Here is a 19,227-nt window from a genome sequence, read left to right on the forward strand (position 1 = left end):
TCAGTGCTGACTTCATAGACTGTGATCATGGAAATTTGAGTCTCCTTCGTCGTTGTCTAGAACAAATGGACTGACCGTGGACTGGGAGTCCATTGCATCAACGATGCGTTCGTGCTCTTCCAAGATCCGGGGCATTTCTATCCCAGTAGAAAGAAGCAAACCTATAAGTAAGAGGCAAAACTCGTCGAAATGAGACTGCTATAACCGACCATCAGAGACATATCCACAAGTCACTCTATCAACTATTCCAATTTTCCATTATCGAAACTTACCTGCAAAATGCCTGCCCTTATCAGCCGCCAAATTCCCTCCCCGAGGTCTATCAGCTCGGTTGAGAACGGCACCAAGGTGACCACCACCAGTTCCTGCGGCCTTCTCGTGAATGCGGCCCGCAAGGGTAACGTCGATATCATCAGGTTCCTGATCTATCTCGGTGCCGACGTCAATGAATCCTACGACGGCGTCACCCCACTCCTTGCGGCAGCCATAGCCGGCCAGGAAGCCGCCATGATGCAGCTCCTTGAGAATGGGGCGAGCCCCACAGCCCGTGATAAGGAAGGCTGCACCATCTTCAAGCTCCTCCTTGACAACGGTCACTACGACATTGCGGAGATGCTGATTGAGAAGTACCCCGAGCTCAGCGTGACGGACCCGCGTCTGCCTCAAGGCGAGAAATGGCTCCGGGAGCAGTTCAAAGAGATCTCGGACAATGTCAAGGATCCGAAGAGCAAGCCTAGCGAGGAAGTCCTGGAGTATCTCATTTCCGGTGACCTCCCTCCTGAGGAGAATCGCGCTGTCTCGGATATCTACTGGGAGCATATCTTGCTGCGTTATATCGGTGATGTTCCACTGGACATCAAGCGGAACTACTCCCGCTCCCTGCATCTGTCGCTGATGGGCACTTTCAACGAATTCTTCACTGGACATGAGGGCATCAAGGAGTCGGCTAGGCTGCTTAATAGTAAGTTGCCTACCACTGCTTATACCATCGAGGGCACCGTGGTGGATGAAGATGGGGGATGGGTCACGGAGCGTTGGAGTTACCAGGATGCCTATGACATCCATGTGAGAGACGGTATAGATTCGTTCTTGATTAATAGTGACAAGGGAAAGATTATGGTGAAGATGATCAACTATAATGTTGAAAAGAACACCAAGGCTTAGGTTTGTGTTTGCATGACTCCGGTCTGGACTAGTACACGTGTCCGATGGCATGAAAAGGTTGAGAAAGTTATAGTCTGTTTTTTCTTTTTAAACTCTAGTGTTTCTTTGGTTCTAATCAGTGATATTTGTTATTAAAGTCTGAATCAAGTCAAATTTTGTTCACTCCACAGTGATCCTACCCAGCTAAATGCTCTTATAACTACCACAAATCAGAGATCTACAGGCCGCAATGACAAAGCGTATAGCCCATTTATCTCTAAGCTCAAAAATCTAATATACAGGCGTAAGTCATGTTGACTTCACAAAATTAATCAAAGAAGAGATATCATCACCACCATGACCAGCCGCTACTGCCTTCTCCATAAATTCCTTCATCGGACGAATAAAATCCGCAGAGACATGCTGGGCCGCACCGGCATCGATAATATTCTGAATACCAACCAATTGCATGCCAAGATTCGATCCTTCGCTCGCATACTTTCCCTCATCGATCTGCTTTGCCATCCCTTTAGTGTATTTGATCACTGCCCCCAGCCAGGGAACCAGGAGGTCCACGAACTTGACCGCGGGAGTGCTCGACCTCACAAGCGCGGTTGCATGCAGGAAGCCCGAGAAGAGACCGTACATGCCGCTGAGAAGGGCAAGGTCATGCAGTGACGCGGAGCCCGCATCCTCACCGAGGAATACGCACTTGGCTAGCACTGAGAGATCGGCCTCGGCGGCCTTGAATGCATCCGGTGACCCACTGTACAGGACAAGAGCATGAGGCGAACCGATCAAGGAAGGGGTGGCCATGATCCCGCCGTGGACATATTGAGCACCGTGACTGATGAGTAGGTCTGACAGTTTCCGAGCTTGGTCGGGTGTTCCGTTGGTGAGGTTGATGATTGTCTTGCCATGGAGGTGACCAAGAGCACCATTAATAGTTGCTTGTACAGCTGCATTGTTAAGGAGGCAGATGATGATTAGATTACTTGTATTAATGCTATCTACTGCTGTATGGGAAAGTGTTGCACCTTTATTAAGTAAAGGGCTTGCTTTTTCTAGTAATCAGTTCCATATAGAGACTTTGTACTTCTCTTTAAGGAACTAAGAGGCTAAGGCTGTGCCTATAGCCCTAAGACTAAAAATAGTAATAGATAATATTTTGATTAGGACTTAAGGAGAAAGGTTAATCTAAGTACTAATTAATCTATATATTTAGTAGATTTTTACTTAATTTATATACCAGCTCCCTTCTATGTTTTCTATCCTAATATCTATATGCTTAGCAGCTAAGGGTTGCTTTAAAATCACTATGGGAATATCTTATATTTAATAAATCATAAAATAATGCCAAGTGCATTGACTTATTTCGTAGTATTTGCAAGAGTAAGCAATATAGAAATGTTCAGGACAGAAGTTGGAAATATGGATATACAGTAGTACTTGAGGTAATTTCACCGCGAGGTGCCCGAATTTGGACCCATATAATAGGGCACAGGATACATTCCATACAGACAGAATCTAAAGGGTTATCTATATCTGAAGTATAGATCAGGGAGCCGAACTATTATGATCGTATTATACTATGATTATGTTAATCCTTAGAAGTCTATATTATAGGTGAAGCTCTGAGCCATAGAGTAACTATTTTATGTGTTTATACAAATGAAGTTAGCAGGCTGATGCTCCCTTTAAGCAATTGGAGCCAATCAGGGCTCGCTGCGATATGGCTTCGGAACGGTCACCACCAGGGAGTACAGGTTCGAGGGTTATTTCAAGAATGGGCGTCGAGATGGGTCCTTCAAGGCTACCAAGCTGGCCACAAACAGAAGTATAAGGATGACAGATGGATAGATTACTAGTCGCTGGTCATATAGGCAGTCATTGAACAAGTTTATGCATAGTATATCAGATCCGATTAGACAAGGACAATCTGCTGATCGGCCTTAGTGCGTACCGCTCAGTCAAATGTTGGATTAAGTACAGACTAATAATGAACTTCAAATGACTTTTGTGTATCTTGGATCCTGTTGCCCCCATTCCATGTAAGTCATAAAGACACAGGCTTCAACAGTTCCTCTGTCGAGTCTCAATGAGCAAAAACAATTGGCTGGCCGTCGTGTTTTGCCTGTCCGGCGCTGTAGCTTACGCCGTCCACTTTGAGCCCGTATTCATTCACAAGAGTGATGGTGTCGCCATGAGTGGAAAGATGACAATGGGGGATCTCGAAAGCTTTTGTTGCCATTGCGTCCAATGCTGCATTAGGGGGTAAAACCTGGATTTGACCAGCTGAGTTATGAATCTGCCACGTCGAGAGGGAGAGCGGTTTGCTCGTGAGGTTGGTGAGAGTAACAGATTCTCGGCGTCCCTTTGGGCCACCCGCAAGAGATTCGAAGTTTGCCTCTTTGATGGCCACTGAATTCTCAATGAGACCAGGATGCCCTCTTTGGTCGCTTAGATAGTCACTCCAAGTTTCGGATGATATGGCATGTCCAGTCCGATCATCGGTGTGGGCTGCTTGGGATGCGAAGCCGAGGAATACGCCAACCCATCGGTCAGGATTCGTGAAATGAATTAAGAGAGCTCCGTCTTGAAAGATGCCATCATCCTCCTTCCAGCTTCCTTTGTTGCCCTGGTTCATATGGACATCGTGGATTCCATCTTTTGTGTTAAAACGCGAACCAAATACATATACTTCAGCTTGGTGTTCAATCGCCTGACGGACTTCAGGTTCCAGAACGTCAATAATATCGTTATCAGGCCCTTCAACGTCATGTGGCAGAACCCGGCCGCTGTTAACATTGAACAAGTTACTCCGGATAAAGTCAATCCTTGGACCATCAGGGCTTGGTTTCGTATCTTCGAGTAGATGGAATCCTGGCTCTAGAACACTGAGCCGGTCAATGATGGGATGCTGGTTGAAATCATGATCCACCCAATACACGAGGCGAGAGTCCTTCTTGTCTCCGGATTTGATATTGATTGCAGCTCGGAAAAGCCCAGGAATTTCCTTCCCCGTCCGGCGAAGGTTGCCCTCAGTGCCCTCCTTATATTGCCCACTGTCGTTATAATACAATGAGAGATGCGGGGACCGTGGGTCGTCTTCCTGATGTTCGACTACGTAGTGCACAGGATGTGCCTTCCAAACACCGTAATCGTCAATAGGCATACCGAAAAGGCACTCGAGAGTTGGTCAATGTGTTAATAGTAAGGTAGAATTGCGTGGAGTGCTACATCTAAGTATTACTTGGCTCAGGTTCCAATAGCAGTGTAGGGATATTTAAAGCCTCGGTGGCCAGTCTAGATGTTGTGTCTGATGACGCGCGATGATGCATGACGGGACTACCAAAAAACAGTTACAGAAACTCCACATACCTCTCTACTCAGATTAGAAGTGTAGAGTATCAGGTGAGCTCAAATCTAGAATGGTCGATTAAAGTCAAGTCATTTCGCTTGCCGAACCGTTAGGATGCCCTACACGCTAATCGACTTACGCATACTCTTCTGATCCTTTGGTGGCTCCGCGGTTTAGACTTTTACAGTCCTCAGCTAAACGACGGTTGCGGTATCCTTGCAAGCTCACGAGGTTTTGGAAAGCGTGCAATGATTCGTAGCTGGACATTCAACAAGGAGCGCAAGGCAGACTGGGTCAGCTAAGCGCTATCAAGGGTAGTCGAGAACGGCCATATGCTCCATTGGCGTGGAATTTCCGGCTTTATAATAAGTGGCTTTGAAGGATATATTAAAAGTGCCATCCATAAATTTCACTCCTGCTTGAATCAAATTTTGAGCTAGGACATGCTAATCTTAACTGCCGAACATGCTACAGACCATCCTTATCACATACTCATTAAAGGACAGGTCTGAGAGTCGCTTTGTAAGTCGGACTTGGAAAATAGCCATATGGCGATGGTTCTGCACAAGACCATCTATGGCTTAAAAACTCCTACCTCCCACCTTAGTCGGCAATTTCCAACGAGACCAGTCTCCAGGGAAACATGAGGCATATTGGCCATTTAAACATCGAGTTCAACTTTCCCATATTCAGGACTTGAACTCCTCCTACACAAGTCCTTGTTGGCATCTTCAGCGATATTACCAGAGCTCGGGACAGGCGCATAGGGATGTGGAATGCTCTCCCGCAATGGATGGGCTGTTCCAGTTTGGATAGTCCCTTCATCCGTCGCTTTATGAGCTGCAGCAAGCGCATAGTCACCAGAGTCGAAGTAGGTCCGATGCTTTGACCGTCAGGCATTCTCATTCTCTTGTATGGTCATTATCCAAGAAGTACCAAGTACCTTAGACCCTTGGCCTAGCAGCCCTCTGTGAGGTAACTTCCCATAAGTGCTGACGAGATGCTTTTCGCGCTCTGAGAGCGGCTAAAGTAGATAAAGAAGTGAATTAAACTGTGCAGATGTGGGACTGGTCAAACTTACTTCTGTAGACGGCTTTTGACTCTCTTTTGGATTCATTTCATTGTTGAGCCTGGGTGGAGTCAATGATCACAAACCATACGGGGTGATAATTCCAAATATGCTTCTGAGTCGCCACTGGCATCAGTGACGTCACCCAGAAGTGGGGGACACTATATATTGTCTATACTCTATACATACTAGCGCATGAGCACATTGAGATACTGCCCCACAAAATATTGGCAGATCTTCTTGACAATGGAAGTTAAGCTATTAAGTTTTATGGTATCCCATGTAAGCACCTCTCTACAGAGCACTTCTACACACACTGTCTTAAAGTACATAATGCATCAAGAGATTCGCAGTTGTTATTCTTCCACATTAAGATTCGTCTCGATGTAAGAAGTCATGGAGCTACCTCTATCTACTCTGCACCAGGTTCACATCCCATCGTCAACTGGCAATGGCTCTACCAAAGACCAAAGTCCACTAATCCTAATTTGGGAGTTGTATCCCCTGCACTAAGATTATTTCAACATTGCAACACATCAAAGCAAGCAATTATGTGATTCATCGACTATGAGACTTCCCAAACTGCCCAAAGATACAGCTTAGATGGTCGCAGAGATGGTGTTTCACTATACTCCAGCTAGGAGCAGCTTCTCTAAAGCTATCGGCCTGAAGAATCCTCCCATGCTCGCACGCTCTTCGCTTGAGTTCTTCTTCAGACCAGCTTCAAGACAAGTTATGAGGAGGCTTTCAACCACAGAGAAGCTAAAAATGGCTGCGCTAATACGGAAGCGAAATGACCCATCTCCACGTACTCCGCACCTCACGAGGCGTTCCAGCTTGGCCGACTGCGTTGAAGGAGACCTGGAGAAGACTGCCATCGTATTTGGGGATTCGTGATGTACTGGTGCACGTACAAAAGGGACTCTGGTTGGGATGAGTTTATGAGATGCATCGGTGTCCACACCGAGAAAACCATGAAATTTACAATGGTCTAGACATGATGGACCGTCTTGCTCTTACCATATTCGACGACCAAACCACCTTTGACGGCGCAACCGCATCCTTTGTGCATGAGCACTTCAAGAAATGGGCTGCTACAGCGCCTCAGGAAGAGCAAGGCACCGGTCCAAGCAACGCTCAGCGCTACCGGTACTGTATCCAGGTCACTGACGAGAGCTTGGATTCCATTATTCGGAAAGCGCCGCCTCCAGAGGAACATACGGTCAGCAAAGAGGGATTTGTCAACATCATTGATGCGAGCTGGGAGCCTTATTCGCAGTGGGGTGGGATGGGGACGAAAGGATTGAGACGACGAGGAGCCACTTGAAGGCTGTACTCTGCTGGATGTGGGCTGGATGAGGGTTTGTTATGATCGAGTCGTGACGGGTTCTTATTATTATTTACGGAATAATCACGCCTGGGACCACGACTATCGTCGACCACCACAAATCGTGCACCAATGAGTGATTGCGAGGTATTTAGTCTGAGTCTCGCAAAGTTTGACGAAGTTGCCGCAGCATAGAGAGTCGTTCTGATAAAGCTACTGCGAAGAAATTCCATGACACAGTTGCTTGTCAGGTCATCGAAGCAATCTAGAAATATAACATGCATCCCATTTCACGTCTAAGCCATTATTAGAAATTAAATTCGTCTCGACAAATGCCCACGAATATGAACTTTATTTATATCCCTGTACTCCATGCTCATACCTCCTGACATAGCCAAAGAGGTCATTCTCATTCATACCCAGCCTATATCCTACCGCATCGGCATCCATGGCTCACACAACTCCTGCGGCAGACTCTTCACACAAACCGACTCGGATAGCTTCACCCGCTCTGCCTTTTTATCTTTCCCGACCTGCACCAAGTCCATATCAACCTTGAGCCAGATATCATCCCCCACAGCCGTGAGCTGGAGCTCTCCATTCGCGCACTCCAGATCAACATCGACCTTGAACGAGAACTGCGGGTTCCCCGTGAACGCCCCGACGCAGAGACCTGCAATACTCACTTCCATGACCGTGTCGAAGCTGAGGTGGTTGATTGTCCCGGTGACCTGGTGTTTATTAGCTGGGTAATTTGACCATAGTCAGGGGGGCCACAAAATACATTGATGGTTCCGATGGTGGTGTTGAAGGAAGCCCACTCGTTTTTTGGTGGTCTGCCGAAGAGGTTCAGCGACGAGGATTGTTTGTTCTGGCGGACGTGGTACGTGCCGCTTTTGGATTTTGTGGTGGTGAGGATGGCGCCTATCCTGTAAGTATTGTTGTTGCGAGGGAGTGGTGCGAGGAATGCGTACCTGTGAATAGGGCGGATTCTTGTGTTTCGACTGTGGAGTTGAGGGCAACCATTTTGGAGGGAGGCGCGAATCTGGACAGCGGATAGCGGATAGTGACCTTGGACTTGAAATTGCAGGAGTTGAAGTTGAGGGATTGGATGTCTGGACCTTTTGAAGACACTGGATAGTTGAAAGGGATGATGATTATGGTACCCCTTGCATACGGGCTCGCCTTTCTATTGGTGTCGATCATGTACATTTGAACATTTGCTCTGTGGAACTTTCCAGATTTGATGCGACAACATGTCATGAGATATCACGCTGCAGAAGCTGTGGTAAGACAACGCGACATCAATCATATTGCTTCTTTGATAGGCTTTCAATAATTGAGTACACTCTAACTCTAATGCAGCTTGATGTATAGCAGTTGGAATGCAAATATGATCAATCACATGTACCTCTAGTACGTCGATCCCTAGTGATCGCCTAGGCCCAATGAATAGTAGGTTGCCAGGAGGCATAATGCTTGTATTTCACTGCGGTGGTGGAGAATGCCTGCCAGTTTGCACCGGGATAACTTTAGGTCCCCTATGCCTTGCTTTTCAGACACTTGTCTATCATCTTTGCCATTTCCAAACATTCTTCATCTCTCATCGTGGTAGTGAAGACCTGAATAGAACATGGTGCGCCTTCCAGCTGCGCGAAGCTGTCTAAATGCGAACTGTCAGTGAGAACGATAGCCCCGTAGATCAGCAAAAGTACTCACAAGTCGGTCCAGCCTGGCCCGGAGCAAGCTCAAACGCCTCTTGAGCATCCATCTCGTTGACCTGCCCGAAAGGAATGATGCACGAAGGATACTACAAGATGTTAGATGAAGCTTCCAAGTTTCGAAAGATTAGCTTACATCAAGACAGTTTAGGAAAGTCGTGTACGGTGCGAGTCCAAACATATCATGCGGAACAGCCGTGTTTTGAGCCGGTGGCGCGAGACAAATATCCAGATCGTGGCTGTTCCACATCTTCCTCCAGGTCTCTCGGAGATCGGCTCTTTTGGCGTTGAGAGCAGCGAGTTTCCCGAGCCGGTCTAGATGGCTGAAATCAGGGAGAGAAGTTTTCCCTGCCTGCTTGAGTATCTCCACCTGGCGCTGGATGTGAACGAGAGCAGGCACAGGTGGCTCACCGGCCGCCTGTAAGTGCTCCATAGCTCCACTGTCGAGAGTAAAGATATTCCATGCGACTTCGTTGATCTCCATTACCTTACATTCCTCGGCCGACAGCTCTATGATTTGATGACCTTGCGCTTTCAGTAAACTGGCTGCCTCCGCCAAGGTTCTTCGCACTGGTGGGTGCAAAGGGAAGATAGAGTCTGGGGGTACGACGCCAATTCTCAGGGGATGTCTGACAGTCGCCTTTCTCCAGGGCACATCGATGACCGAGGAATCGTACAGACCGGGTCTCGCATCTATGACAGTCTTCAGAAAGACCTCAATTGCATCCATATCCAGAGCTAGTGGCCCTGCACAGGACAGGATGAACTTCATGCCAGGGGTGCTACAACTGCGCCCGCCGCCGTTTGGGATACGAGACGCACTGGGCCGGAAGCCGTACGTGCCGCAGCATAGAGCGGGAATACGGATTGATCCTGGCTTTGTTAGTTACTTTCCGCTAACGGGGAAGTAACTTACCTCCAATATCGGTTCCGACGCCTAGGGAGGAACCTCTCATGGCGATGAGAGCGCCTTCACCTCCGCTGGATCCACCGGGTCCTAAGAGAGTGTTGTGGGGATTCAGGGTACGACCAAAGACATTATTGTGCGAGTCAGCAGTCTATGGAAGGCAAGTGTCAGCAATTACGCATTGGAATCAATGAGGTATATGTACCATCATCGTTTGAGGAATATTCGTCTTGACATAGATAACGGCTCCTAGGCTTAGCAGAATATCAACCAAAGGCGAGTTGTCGGTCGATCTCTCGTCCAAAAAGGAAATCATTCCAATAGACGCATGCGTTCCCTTGACGTGGAAAAGGTCCTTGATGCTGATCGGGAGGCCATGCAATGGTCCCGCGGATTTTCCCTGCGCCTTGAGGTCATCTAGATACTTGGCTCGCTCTTGGGCTTCGGGGAACATAGTCTCCGTGAGACAGTTTACCTATTTCACATGAGGATTTGCAATATAGCGACGGGAACATTCATACCAATTGCTGCGCCACTGCAGCTCGCTTGGAAAATGCCAATGTCACTTCGAGCGAGGTCAGTCTTCCCTCTGCCAATGCCGACAAAAGGCCAGACGCCGTGTATTGCTCTGTAATTTGCAGTTCTCGCTCGCTTAGGATACCGGATTTGCGGACAGCATCACCTTGAATCAGGTCATTTTTGTTCTCGGCTAGTGGTAGCCGTAGGGAAGAGAGGAGGCTTTCGGGGATCTTCCATTCAGCAGGAATCTTTTGCAGACATTCTTGTTGCTTTTGGGCGACTTTGTGCTGCCAATCGGCTAGGGCGTTTTGTGGGGCCATTTCGGAAGATATTGGAATAGTTCAAGATTCTCTAGTAGTATTCGTGGTGGGTTTAGGAAAGGACTAGCGAGTCGCATGGGAAGTACTCAATATATTTATATCGCTGGCGTTCGGCGGTTCTGAATGTCTCAACGCGAGCAGCGTCCAACGTAAGTCTAGGTACTTGCCATTCTCCACCAGATCAAAGGTAAGCAATACCTCGGCCCGGCAAGCTGATGAGACAACACCAGTTAGGAGAACAATCCAATGATGCGAAGAACGAGGGGTAAGGGTGGCTGCCAATCACAACATAATCACCCCAGGTGGAATGGAAACCTGATTGGCTAGTTCGGGTACAGGAAGCATTTATGGAAAACATATTTATTTTTTGTCTCTATCCACTCACTTGAGTATGGCTGATCGACGATAAAATATTTCACAAAAGCAGAATAAAGAAGAAATACGAAGGGGCTATCTACCCGTCTTCAAACAAAGCGGGAGAGACAAGACCGTACAGCTGAAGACAGCCGAAGTAAGATTCGGCAGAATATGTGGACTAGGAGGGCTAGGAAAACGAGCTCTCAAGAATCAGGATCAGAGTCCAGCACCTATAGGGGCACTGCACCAAAAATGGCCTAGGAGCTACTCAGAGAATGTAACTATAAAATTAAACGTGGGACATCAACCAATTCCTTCTCTATCTAGCCCATTCTCTATTCCACCCATATACCTGCCTTGAATATGTTTGCTGTAATAATAGCCATCAATATTTCTTAAGCATGTCAAGCCCGTGAGTTCCGTGCCTTCAGTTCATTCAAGCTCAATTGACTGGATTGCTTGATGGACTTCCAGCTGGTCTGATCCCAGTATCCACCAAAGCAGTATCCTGGGTGCAAAACAGTCAAGCAAAGGGTAGCAATAACCATCATGGCGCCCTCGAGTATCATGAATGTCACTTCGTCATTCGCCAAGGGACCGTTGAAGCCCTCTCGCAGTTCGGCCACTCGGAAGATGGAGCGGACAAATATCGCGAATGTGGCGACAGTGAGCCCTAAAGTTGTCAGATTTTTGTAGAGGGACGAAACATGGAGAAAAACAGCGTACCGATCAAGAAAGCCTTCCACTTGAGCGTCTTGCGAATATGGTACATCGATTCGTTAAGTTTGTCCGGGTTCTTGTACACGCGCCAGGCAAAATCGGCGCAGAGACAGAGGAAAACTCCCAGAGATGCCACTTGACTGGCAAGACCCGCTATCATGATGTTAATCCCCGTCTGACGCAGGTCTTGCTGATCATGATCCGCAGTCGAGGTAATGGCTCCTCCAGCAGCTTGGAGCACAAGAGAGAGGAAATCGCAAACAACGAAGATAATGGTGTAGGTTCTTGGTTTGAGACGGGAGATATCCTCGCCGTAGACGACGACGATATGTCCGAGGCAGATGTAGATAGCGGCACTCAAGAAGGCAGGTCCAATCGTGAGGCAGATTAGATACCTAGACAATGGAAGTCAGCTCATCTTTCTGGGGTCTTTGGAAAAGGTGATAGATAGAAACTCACTCAAGGAATGGATCGAATGGAAATGGATTGTAGTGAAGCTGGACTCTTCCGACATAACCGATGACTTCAAGAGCAAGACCACCGATCATTCCTACTAGGTATCCCCAAGTACGGTAATAGATCCCAAGTCCCAGATTGGCCACCAACATCGTACCAAAAAGGGCCAGATAGAGAACATTACTGGCCAGGTTGGGAACATAGTCAAAATTGGCAAGACTCAATGGACAAGTATCCAGCGTACAGTAGTCCGATGGGTCTGTACTGTTGCTAACCATGATGGGATCCTTTCAAAATATGCTCGAGGCAAATAATAAGCAAGATAGATGGAAGATGTGAGAGTAAAGATCAATGATAGTGGCAAGTCCCTGTGTTTGATGCGATATAAGTAGGTGCCAGTTACTTCGGTGCCTGCTCAACAGCTTGACTGCAATTGCTAAGCCATTTTCTCAACGCGTTTCTAGCTCGTTAGCATCAACAGTTCTCACTGCCGTCAACACATCAACAACAATTTAGCATCATCACCGTAAATGTGGTGAGCACTGGGGCATTGGCAATAGGTTCTAGTACATGATTTGCTGCACGATGGGCATCAACTGTGAAAGGACTAAATTTAGACCCTTATTTTCTGAATGAAAAGCCAAAGCAAAGCGATTTGTTGGCTTGGCTGCATTTTGAGGCTGAAGTTAATAATTGAGCTGCCTGAGTCAGTAAGCCCTAGAATGACTGAACAAGGTAGGCCTGGAACAAGTCGCGATGTTCGGCCACGGGTACGGATAAGGACACAGACACGGACAAGGACACAGACTCAGACTCAGGACATATGAAAAGAACACTACGGCGGACTGAATGTACAAAACCAGCCAAAACTTTTTTTTTCTATTGATACCTCTCACCATGCAGGTCCCTGAGCGGCCATACACCACCTAGTTAGTAATCATTATCATAGTATAGATAATAATAATATACTATTGCAACTGCCTGAGGCCTAAGGCCTAAGATTATGGAGTGAAGCAGTATACTAGGCAGTAGATATATAATTAAAAAGCTTTAATTCTTAACTAAATACCACATGGCCTAGTTGGCTAAGCCTGGTAGATATCTAGGTACATGGTGGATGATTAAATAAATCCTTATTACTACTATATATATTATACACTTATAGTAAAACTATATACTAATATAATACCCTTAGGGGTACTTAGATATCTATACTTTTTTATATAGTACCTAAGGTATCTAGGAGTTAGGTCTTAGTGCTAAGGACCTAAGTTTAGAATAGAAAAAGATTTTCTCTATAGTGAGGGGGGGGGGTTAAACCTATAATCTCTAGATAATATAGATTTTTTATATTTTAGGTAAGTTTAGGGCTAGATTTCTTAGAGGTACCTTACTATTAATAGAGCCTTATTATTATTATTACTAAATATATTATTTAGATGTGGTAGGGCTATGTGTCCTTAAGAAAATAAAGAAATCTAAATATAGAGGATACTTATAAGGTAGCTATTTACCTAAGTATTATATACTAATCTAATCTATTCTATAATATAAATATATCTATAGTAAAACTAAGTTAATCTATACTATAGACTATTAAAAATAGACCCTTAAGAAATGAATTCCTTGCTTAGCATATCCTATATAGTGATTAGTTTATATAGTATTATATATATAAGAAAATATATATAGTTAGCCACTAGGCAGCCCCCTTAGTAAACCTAGTATATATAGATATATATATAATTCTTAATATAGTAAGTAAGTTAGTTAATAAGTTTTAGTTTTAAGGTCTATATATAAATTAATAAATTTATAGATACTTATAGCTCTTAAGGCACTATATCCTATACTAGTATTAGCTTAGTATACTCTTTATATATTACCCTAGTCTAACTTAGACTCTTACTATAGTTAATGAGAATAAGGGTTTATTTATTAAAAAGCTAAAATACTCTATATAAAAGGGCCTTTAATACTATCTACTATTAATATATATTAAGTTTAGGTGGTTCTAGTACTAATAATATAGTATTAATTATTTATAGATTATATAGTAGTAAATAAGTTTATTTAGTAAGGAGTAGAGGGTTAAATATTAAATTATTAATTTAGATCTCTAGAGGGTTAAGCCTAAAGAGTCTAATAATAAGAATATAGAACTAAGTACTTAATAGATACTAGTCCCTTCTTATTTCTCTAAATCTTATATATCTAGCAGGCACATCTAATACTTAATTATTAGATAATTTATTATTAGAGAGATCTAGTAGTTATTTTAGTTCTTTACTAGAAATTATATTAGGCTTCTTAATTATCTTATCTTTCTCTTTCTTTTTCTTTATTTTAATCTATATAGTCTTCTCCTTCTTAACCTTAATAAATTACTTCTATATAGGAGTTTTTAGCTTTTTCTTCTTCTTAATTATCTCTCTCTTTCTTTTCTATAGCTTCTTATCCTTTAAGCTATTATTCTTAGCCTTATCTCTCCTTATAGTTATATTACTTTATTACCCTAGATATATCTATATTATAAAGGCTATATTTTAACTAATTCTCTAAACTTAGTTCTTTTTATTAATATTAACTTTACCAGAATTCTTTAAATAGAAGTTGTTTTTAAGAATATTATTAAGTAAATTATTCTAAATATCTTTAAGTAATATAAGACTAATATCTTTATTAAATATAGCTAAAATAAAAATATCTATAGATTACTCTTCTATAAGAATTAGTTCTACTTTCTCCTTATATTTACTAAATAGAATTTAGAGGAACTTATCTATAGTTAAGAAAGTAGTATTAATAGGAATAAATATTTTTATAGGCTCTAATAAAAGTTAGAATATTAGCTTAGGTATAATAATTAATAAAAATAATATATAACTTATCCTTATCTAAGAATCTCTATTATAATACTTAGTGCTAGAGTTTTTAAATTCACCTAATTAGACCTAGAAGTATATTTTCTAGGTCTATCTAGTTTATAGATTTAGATTTCCTTACCCTATATAACTATGCCTACTAATAGGAACACTACTAGTATTTAGATAGTTAGGTATAGTATTTAGAGTTCTTTATATTAACTACTACTAGATTAGACTACTGATCCTATTAAGTAGTGAATCTAATATTAAGGACTCCTAAATAGGAGTTTCTATAGTAGGTAAGAACTACTAACTTAATATTATAGGAGGGCTTAAGAGAATAATTATATCTTCTTTCTAGATAGATTTAGGTAAGGAAGGGATCTTTTATAGCCTATTTAGGTTTACTTTACTATAGTAAGGGCAGGTATTATAGTCTAAACTCTAGCTATAGTAATTATAATTTAGTTATTTTATATAGTATAGAGTCTATCTAGACCTATAAGAAGGTATTATAATAATTAAAAAAGGGAGAAATAGAATATATAGAGGGTAACTATATACTAATTAAATAGGGGTATAATAGTCCTATTTATAATTTTATCTAGTTAGTATATAAAGTAGTTAGCTTATATATTATTATATTTTTATTTAGTCTAAGTACTTAATATATTGTGTATATTATCACAGGCTAGAAGCCTTATAAATCTATGACCTAGATTTGGATGGTAAGAAATTGCTGAAGGGTTCTAACTAGGGCTGTGATGGCTGAATATAAAAAGGAGTGTATAAATAGTAGATAAGATTATATAACTAGATTAATTACTATATTAATTACTATGAGGGTCATATAACTACTAGTATCCTTACTAGATAAGAGTTTATTAGTACCTAAGGCAGATCATAAGTGCCTAGTAGGCTTAAGTACTTAGTAGGCCCTGCCTGCTATACTACCCCCCTCCCCTTCTAAAGGAGGTTAGTGGCTCTCCTATATATTAAGTACTGCTATATTAGTAAGATTAATAGCTAGTTCCTATATAGGCTACTTATAGTCTATCTATTTAATAAGATACTCTTTATAATAGCCTTAGCTAATCTATTTCTTATATTTCTATAAGATCTCCTTAACTATATACTCTAATTCACTATCTACTAGGGTTACTAGTAGCTAATAATTACTATTTAACTAGCTTAGGAATAGATTGCTAGCAGCAGGGCGCAGTAGACTAATATAGAATATATTATATATATCTAGTAGTATATCTAATTAGTAAGTATATAACCTAATAGCTTTAAGTACTATAAACTTCACATACTATATATTAAGCTTCTAGCTTAGGTAATCTATTTAAATATTCTATAGGTTTAACTATACTTTTAATTTTATAGTATATTATAGGGCTACTAAGTAGGAGTAATTTAAATACTCTTTCTAATACTACTAGGCTATAGCTAGTTCTAACTATACTATATTAGTAGCTTCTCTTATCTTTATTATAATTACTTTAGCTTTTATCTTTAGTAAATAGACTATATAGGTAGTAGCTACCTTATAGTCTAGCTCTTTAATCTTTAGTAGCTTAATATTATATCTATAGTCTAGAAAGAATAGGCTAACTCCTATACTTATAGTATCTTAGTTATTAATTACTAATTAGGCTATTAGTAGTAATAATTTCTAATTAGTCTAAGTATAGTTATAGAAGTTCCTAAGGTAGGCCTCTAATATTATATTTATTTACTTAATCTACCTATCTATCTATGGGTAGAAGGCTATTAAGAGGTATTATTAGATATCTAGTTATTTATAGAAGTACTCCTAGAACTAACTAATAAATTATAGACTATAGTCTAATATAATTATACTAGGAATGCTATAATATTTAATAAACTAATTAATTAATAGTTAGATAACTATCTTAGAGTTTATTTACTTATAGGGCACTAAGATCACACCCTTTCTAAGTCTATTACTAATTACTATAATATTCTTATAGCTATTAGAAGTAGGTAGCTTTATAATAAAGTTAATAATAATTTTATACTACTTATAATCTAGGATTAGTAATAGCTTAAGTAATCCCTAATATTATTTATACTATATATAGTTAGCACTGCACTTATTATAGTTCTATATAAATTATTAAATATCTACAGAGAGCTCTAGCTAGTAGAAGTTCTAGATAATTATTAAGTATAGTATATTCTTCCTAGGGTAGCCTATTAATACTAAATTATATATCTCTTATAGGATCCTTATTTATAGAGGCTCTAAATTAGGGACCTATTTATAGTCCTAGTATAGTAGATAACTATCTAGTAATATTAAATATTTAGTAATTAATACTTAAATATATAATTTTTTTAGAAATTATATAGCCCCTTCCTTTACTACCTAATATATCTTTTATAGATTTATATTATTTAATATAGCCTCCTTCTAGTATTCCTTTAGGGGCAAGGGTGCTCTACCTATAGATATTATACTAGAGACTATATAATAGGACTACTTAGTATATTAATTATTATATTTATTTAGTAACCTTATATCTAGGCTAGATACTACTTTATAGGTATAAAATACTTTTACCTATATCTAGCTAATAATAATCTTTAATAGAACTAAGTAGTGGTTATATATCTTAAGCCTATTATTATCCTTATCCTATAGTATATCTTACTCCCTCTATAAGAGGATATTARGCTAAGTAGCTAGCTTCCTAGGCTAGTAGTATATCTTATAGTTAAATTAGCTTAAGATATATAACTAATATATCTACTATTTATTAAATCTATAGACTATCTTAAAGTACTTAAGGTTATAGTAGTCTATAATAAGCTTAAATTATAATAAGCTAATTAATTCTAACTCCTACTCCTTAAGAGTATTAATAATAGCTAGTAACTCCTTATTATAGATCTTATAGTTATACTCTACTAGTATATTCTTCTTAGAGATATAGGTAACTAGCCTTAGTATACTATTATTATTATACTAGGATATAGTAGCTCTAGTTACCTAGTTTAATATATCTATCTCTACTACTATTCTCCTATTAGGGTTAAACTACATAAGGATTAGGGCTATAATAAATATCTTTTTAAGTAGCTTAAAGGCCTTTACTTACTTATCTCTTTATAGGAAAGAGGCCCCCTTATATATTAATACTATTAATAGTTATACTATATCTAAGAAGTCCTATATAAACTATTAGTAGAAGTTTATAAAGCCTAAGAATAATTATATATTATATACTAAGGTTAGTGCCTACTATTCTAGTATAATCTTTATCTTAATAGGGTCTATCTATACTCCCTTACTAGCTTTAATAATAAATCTAAGATACTTTATACTTTTTACCTTAAATTTATACTTATTAATATCTAGTTATAGCTCTATATTCTTTAAACACTCTAGCACCTACTAGATATGCTATTAATACTTAGTTAATAAGCTGTTAGTAAAGATTAGTATATTATCTATATATACAGAGGTGAATTTATCTAGAAAGTCTTAGAGGGTCTAGTTTATATATTATTAGAAGATGCTTAGTGTATTTACTATACTAAAGGGGGTGATAAGCTATTTAAATAGGCTAAATTATATATAGAATACTATTAGCTACTTATCCCTAGGGGTGATATAAATCTTATAGAATATAGTAATTATATCTAGCTTAGTAAAYTACTTAGCCTTAGAGATRTACTCTAGGGTCTTATTAATTAATAGAAGTAGATAATAGTCTTTCTTAGTAATTATATTTAGTATATAATAATTAATATAGAATTATAGTCTACCCCCTAGCTTATAAATAAATAGTATAGGTACTATAGTAGCTAAGCTATTTATATAGATAAAGCCCTTCTTAAGTAGCTCTATTAATATCTTCTATAATACTAGTAATTCTCTATAAGATATACTATATAGAGGTCTCTATAGAGGCTTTATTATCTTACCCTTCTTATTCTTAACTAGCTTAATTTAATAGTTTACTTCTAGATAGTATAGTAATAGCTTATTAGCCTTCTCCCTATTAAATACTTCTAGGAACTTATAGTAGTAAGCTAGAAGCTTTATAGCTAGATTAGTATACTTCTTAACCTATAAGGCCTTCTTAATATCCTTAATACTAGTAATAAAGATCTATATAGTCTTATCTTTCTTATACTACTAGTTATAGACTATAAACCCTTATATACTAATCTACTTTACTACTAGTTTTAGCTTATTCTTAATATTTTTAATAGTAAAGCTATTAATAAATTATAATTAGGGTCCCTCTACTTTAATAACTACTCTCTAGTCTACTATTTATAGGATCCCTAAGATTAGGTTAGTTCTATCTCCTAACTTTAGTACTATATATATATAAATAATGCATTAATAGTTACTACTAATATCTAGTAAGAAGTAGGTAATAATTAAGATAATACTTCCTATTATATTAGTATAGTTCTTA

The 19,227-nt window shown here is 40.1% G+C and overlaps 8 protein-coding genes across 8 annotated transcripts; 2 read left to right on the forward strand and 6 right to left on the reverse strand.

The window, feature by feature from the left end:
- Window positions 1-279: 279 nt before the first annotated feature.
- Window positions 280-1,164, forward strand: Aspvir_004931 (ankyrin repeat domain-containing protein; the record flags this gene model as incomplete). Its single annotated transcript, XM_043268152.1, has 1 exon — window positions 280-1,164. One exon carries the CDS (start codon window positions 280-282, stop codon window positions 1,162-1,164), a length of 885 nt encoding a protein of 294 aa, XP_043124087.1.
- A 288-nt stretch (window positions 1,165-1,452) lies between these two features.
- On the reverse strand, window positions 1,453-1,959 carry Aspvir_004932 (uncharacterized protein; the record flags this gene model as incomplete). Its single annotated transcript, XM_043268153.1, has 1 exon — window positions 1,453-1,959. The coding sequence occupies one exon, from the start codon at window positions 1,957-1,959 to the stop codon at window positions 1,453-1,455; it is 507 nt and encodes a 168-aa protein (XP_043124088.1).
- A 1,279-nt stretch (window positions 1,960-3,238) lies between these two features.
- Window positions 3,239-4,318, reverse strand: Aspvir_004933 (uncharacterized protein; the record flags this gene model as incomplete). Its single annotated transcript, XM_043268154.1, has 1 exon — window positions 3,239-4,318. The coding sequence occupies one exon, from the start codon at window positions 4,316-4,318 to the stop codon at window positions 3,239-3,241; it is 1,080 nt and encodes a 359-aa protein (XP_043124089.1).
- Window positions 4,319-5,165: 847 nt separating this feature from the next.
- Window positions 5,166-5,621, reverse strand: Aspvir_004934 (uncharacterized protein; the record flags this gene model as incomplete). The annotated part of the gene is made up of 3 exons (XM_043268155.1): window positions 5,166-5,387; window positions 5,448-5,528; window positions 5,586-5,621. The coding sequence occupies 3 exons, from the start codon at window positions 5,619-5,621 to the stop codon at window positions 5,166-5,168; spliced, it is 339 nt and encodes a 112-aa protein (XP_043124090.1).
- Window positions 5,622-6,570: 949 nt separating this feature from the next.
- On the forward strand, window positions 6,571-6,900 carry Aspvir_004935 (uncharacterized protein; the record flags this gene model as incomplete). The annotated part of the gene is made up of 1 exon (XM_043268156.1): window positions 6,571-6,900. One exon carries the CDS (start codon window positions 6,571-6,573, stop codon window positions 6,898-6,900), a length of 330 nt encoding a protein of 109 aa, XP_043124091.1.
- Window positions 6,901-7,331: 431 nt separating this feature from the next.
- Window positions 7,332-7,926, reverse strand: Aspvir_004936 (uncharacterized protein; the record flags this gene model as incomplete). Its single annotated transcript, XM_043268157.1, has 3 exons — window positions 7,332-7,631; window positions 7,685-7,824; window positions 7,875-7,926. 3 exons carry the CDS (start codon window positions 7,924-7,926, stop codon window positions 7,332-7,334), a joined length of 492 nt encoding a protein of 163 aa, XP_043124092.1.
- A 515-nt stretch (window positions 7,927-8,441) lies between these two features.
- Window positions 8,442-10,367, reverse strand: Aspvir_004937 (putative general amidase; the record flags this gene model as incomplete). Its single annotated transcript, XM_043268158.1, has 6 exons — window positions 8,442-8,563; window positions 8,620-8,710; window positions 8,758-9,494; window positions 9,538-9,679; window positions 9,734-10,003; window positions 10,050-10,367. The coding sequence occupies 6 exons, from the start codon at window positions 10,365-10,367 to the stop codon at window positions 8,442-8,444; spliced, it is 1,680 nt and encodes a 559-aa protein (XP_043124093.1).
- A 761-nt stretch (window positions 10,368-11,128) lies between these two features.
- Window positions 11,129-12,178, reverse strand: Aspvir_004938 (RTA1 domain-containing protein; the record flags this gene model as incomplete). The annotated part of the gene is made up of 3 exons (XM_043268159.1): window positions 11,129-11,397; window positions 11,451-11,839; window positions 11,904-12,178. The coding sequence occupies 3 exons, from the start codon at window positions 12,176-12,178 to the stop codon at window positions 11,129-11,131; spliced, it is 933 nt and encodes a 310-aa protein (XP_043124094.1).
- Between the last annotated feature and the right edge of the window lie 7,049 nt (window positions 12,179-19,227).

The sequence above is a fragment of the Aspergillus viridinutans genome (assembly GCF_018404265.1).
Source record: "Aspergillus viridinutans IFM 47045 DNA, scaffold_2, whole genome shotgun sequence".
In the NCBI taxonomy this organism is placed as follows: Eukaryota; Fungi; Ascomycota; class Eurotiomycetes; order Eurotiales; family Aspergillaceae; genus Aspergillus; species Aspergillus viridinutans.